This window comes from Lagenorhynchus albirostris, chromosome 2 (assembly GCF_949774975.1).
Source record: "Lagenorhynchus albirostris chromosome 2, mLagAlb1.1, whole genome shotgun sequence".
In the NCBI taxonomy this organism is placed as follows: domain Eukaryota; kingdom Metazoa; phylum Chordata; class Mammalia; order Artiodactyla; family Delphinidae; genus Lagenorhynchus; species Lagenorhynchus albirostris.
This window is the reverse complement of record NC_083096.1, coordinates 136,839,680-136,843,578: the sequence shown is the minus strand read 5'-3', so window position 1 is coordinate 136,843,578 and position 3,899 is coordinate 136,839,680. Positions and strand designations below refer to the sequence as shown.

Here is a 3,899-nt window from a genome sequence, read left to right as displayed (position 1 = left end):
TTTAAAAATCACAACAGCATTATCAAAGACAACCTATATACAAACATTTTACAGAAGAAACATTACTAGTATCAGCTGTAATAAGGGCAAGTTGAAGAACAGATGCTGAGTTTCTGGGCCAAAGTCTGCCGGCAAACAAAGACATCTAAAATGTGTTCAGGCAGCTGAAACAGGCTTCTTTCCCGATGACAAGCATGTGTGGTCAGTAATATCAGTACAAACGATGGTAAATGAGGATACTACACGGGGCCAAGTTGCGAACTCCTCATCAGGAAAGCCACAATGCAAGTGGCGCTAATCAAATAACTTAAACCCAAGAGAGTAAAAGCGCTGTTTCCCATCTCAACGCATTTAGCCTTCAGCATTGATTCTGCGTCACTTGTAAACGATGCTGGGTTGTCACACAAACACTTGACCCTTATACATAACCCTATGCCAAACTTCCCTAACCCTTCGAGTCAGGTTTCTGGTTGGACAGAAAGGGGAGGAATTTTAGAAATGCTTCCTTCAGGACAGAAGTCAGAAAGAGGTGACCCAGAGAACAGGATCTATTAAATTTGGTGGCGGTGGGGGGAGGCAGGAATCTGGGGGGAGAAAGGCCTCCTTGGGGCCAAGAATCAAGAAGCGTGACTCACTTGGGTCTGGGACCTTGCTGAAATTCGATACCCTACCCCACCCCACCCCAGCCCCATCGGTACCTACAAGCTCGGTTCCTTTCTCATCTCCCCCAGTTCCTTGATCTCCACCTTCTTGTACTTCCCCAACCTCCTCCGGTTGGTGATTACCAGGACGGCCACGCCGGCGACCAGGGACACCAGGACCACCACGATGACGGCGATGAGGCCGCTGGTGAGGCGCTTCATGGAGAACTGCGGGGACTTCTCATCCAGGTAGTAGATGAGTGTCCGCTCCAGCAGCAGGGGCTCTCCGCGCACGCGCACGTCGAGGCCGCTGTGGCCCGGGAACAGCGACTCGCCCTTGATGTCTCTCTCGAAGTAGTAGGCGGCGTCGGCGATGTCCACATCGCCGGCGACCTTCTGCGACGCGTTCTGCTGAAGCTCGATCTGGATGGTGGGGTGCTCGTAGTGCACGGCCGCCACGAACTTGGGGTGCAGCAGGTAACGCTCCCAGAAAAGCCGCCGCACCTCGGCATCCAGGTCTGAGTGGTTGAAGGCGCGGACGGCCGGGCGGCGGCGCAGGTCGATGAGGATGTGGTGGGTGCGCACCAGCTCGTCGCAGCGCAGGCTCAGGTCGCCCTTGTCCGTGCGGCGCACGCCCACCGAGTTCACGCACCAGCACACAGACGTCTGGTTGCACTGGCGCGCCTTGAAGCGGCCCTGCTGGTCGCAGTCCGGGTCGTACAGGCCGTCGTTGTCCACGAGCGCGTGCTCGCTCGGCTGCACCAGCGCGCGGCCGCTCTTCTGGGCGCTCATGCGCGCTTTGAACAGCAGGCACTTGGACGTGAGCGTGGAGCAGTCGACCTCCAGGCCCGAGCCGAGCACGCGGCACTGGCAGCGGCCGTCCGGGCCGCTCCGGTTGCACACGGTCATCTTGTTGGTGGGGCACGTGCAGTTGTCCTGCGCGGCCGCGTGGCCGATCAGCGCCGCCAGCAGCAGGAGCGGCGGCAGCAGCGACGGCCACGGCAGCGCGAGGCCCGGACCCCGGGCCATGGTGGGGCGGAGGAGCGCGGACGGGGCGCAGGCTGGTGAGGGCTGGGGACTGCGCTAGGTTCCGGCTCCGCCGTCTGAGACGGTCTCCAGGCGTCTGCCGCCCGCCACTCCCTCCCGCTCTTATACTCCACCGGACCTGCCTGGCTGGTTCGGCCGCCGACTCACCCGCTGGTATTTGGGTGATACATCCCGCCGCCCCCCATCCTCGTCTCCGTCCCACGGAAGGCCCAACCCGCCCTGCGCAGCCTGCGGCAGGATCAGGAGAGCGGAGGTTGTCCCGTCTCCTGTGGACCGAAAGCCCGGGAACGGAAAACCGATACTCAACTGACGGCTGCGAGGACCCGCCCCCGGCCCACCCGGCCCCACCTGCGGAGCGACCCGCCCTAGGCGCGGCCTCCAGCCGAGGACCTTGGGCGTCTCGGCCGCTCTCCGGGGCTGGAATTCTCAGAAGTTGTACTGAGAGATATGGCGTGGGACTGTCACTCTTTTGTCCCCCTCCCCCGCTTTTCTCTCCCCCCTTCCCAGCCCTTGTCCCTACTTTAAGTTCTTTCACTTCCTCGCCTCTTTCCCTACTTCCTGTAATAGCACACATTTATATAGTTTACAGTTTGCAAATATTATCTCACCCTCACATCAGGTCCCGACCGGTATGCACTCTCTATCAGACCCATTTTAAAAGTGGTGTGGTTAAACTTTAAAGTCTCCCAGCCATCAATTTCCTCAGATTCCTCGGAGGCGCGGTTGGGACTCTGCCTGGCTGTTCAGAGACCTTAAACAAATGCTTATGGAAAGGGAGTGGTGCAAAATCTGAAGAAAGGTTAGGGAGTCTTGCCGTTACCATAGCATGGGTAAAACCCAGGTGGCCTGGTGGCCAATGTATTAGAAGTTCTGTTAAACACCTCCTTCCCCTCTCCTTCACACAACGCAAACCCGGAATATTTACGCATGTACTCAGTATAGGGAGATGAAAAGGAAGAAATTCTTTCAAAGAATCAGCAAGGCTATAAGGAGTTCTTTGTACAATTTGATTCTAAAAGAGCAAGTCATTGCTTTCTTTCACTATATCCCATATAAGTAGCTGAACCACTGCAAACAATGAAAGGCTAGAGCCCGTGGGAAATTGCCTCTGTGTGGCTGCTTCCATGGGATGGAGGAGTTGCCATCTCTTTTTCTGACTCATCGAGAAAGTCCAGGGTTTCAAAGCTGTGGTGAAATTAACAATAAATAGCAAGATATAATTATTCCTGGTGAAAGCACATTTTATATGTTCAGCATTTAAAGAACACCAGCAGTGGTTCAAGGGTGTTGTTTCACAGCTGAAAGCCAGCCAGGCCTCTACCCCATTAATTTTCTAGCAATTCCTGAGGCAGGTAGGTGGATATATATCATTCTGCCTTTACAGGCAGAGAAAGCAGAGACACGTGGGGGGCAATTTCTTACCCACCAGCACCAGGCCTTGTGGGAATCCTCCTCTGCTGTCTACCCACACTGTCTCTATTCAGGTTCTTGAACCAGGAGCCTAGTCAGTTTTCCCCTCTCCAACACACAGTCCACCCTGAATGAGAGAAGGACTTCTAAGTCACAAATCTGTGCCCATCTCCTCTCTGCTGAGAACATTTCAGGCACAGAGTCAGAGGGGCCCTTGGCTCTTAGGATAAAATTCATACTTGTTAAGTTAGCACACAAGATTGTACGTGATCTTGGGCATACTTCTTAAGTTATATTACTTAACTTCTCTGTGCCTTAGTTTCCTACCCTCATCTGTAAATAAAATGGGATAATAAAAGTACCTACCTAACAAGGTAGGTGTTAGAATCCATGTAAATGAACCTAAATAAACCGCTTAGAACAGTATCTGCACTTGGTAAGCATAGACAGGTGTTAACTGTTTTGGTCACCACCATCGTCACAGTCTTTATCTGGCTTCATCTTGCCTCTCCTCTTCATCTTGCCTCTTTGTCATGTTTTCAAACCTTTGTAAAGTCGTCTACCTGGACTCTCCCCTTCTTCACCTATTTAGTGCATAATTTTGTGCTTTTCACTCAGCTCTTGGGTCACCTCCAGGAAGCCTTCCCTGATTGGTCCTCCTATTGCACTCAGGGCAATGCCCCTTCTCTGTGCTTTCCTAATTCCTATAACACCAGAATGACAACACCAACTTTTCTGGGCTTCTGGCCTCCCCTCTAACATGGAGATAATAGTAATCCTCTATTTCATAAGTCATTCTGA

At 53.3% G+C, this 3,899-nt stretch overlaps 1 protein-coding gene across 1 annotated transcript; it reads right to left on the bottom strand.

Moving 5' to 3' along the window:
- Positions 1–458: 458 nt before the first annotated feature.
- On the bottom strand, positions 459–1,956 carry TACSTD2 (tumor associated calcium signal transducer 2). The gene has a single exon (XM_060142567.1). It carries the CDS (start codon positions 1,668–1,670, stop codon positions 699–701), a length of 972 nt encoding a protein of 323 aa, XP_059998550.1. The 5' UTR covers positions 1,671–1,956; the 3' UTR covers positions 459–698.
- Between the last annotated feature and the right edge of the window lie 1,943 nt (positions 1,957–3,899).

Coding starts and splice junctions, on each gene's coding strand:
- TACSTD2 (XM_060142567.1), bottom strand. CDS start 1,670: ATGGCCCGGGGTCCGGGCCTCGCGCTGCCGTGGCCGTCGCTGCTGCCG.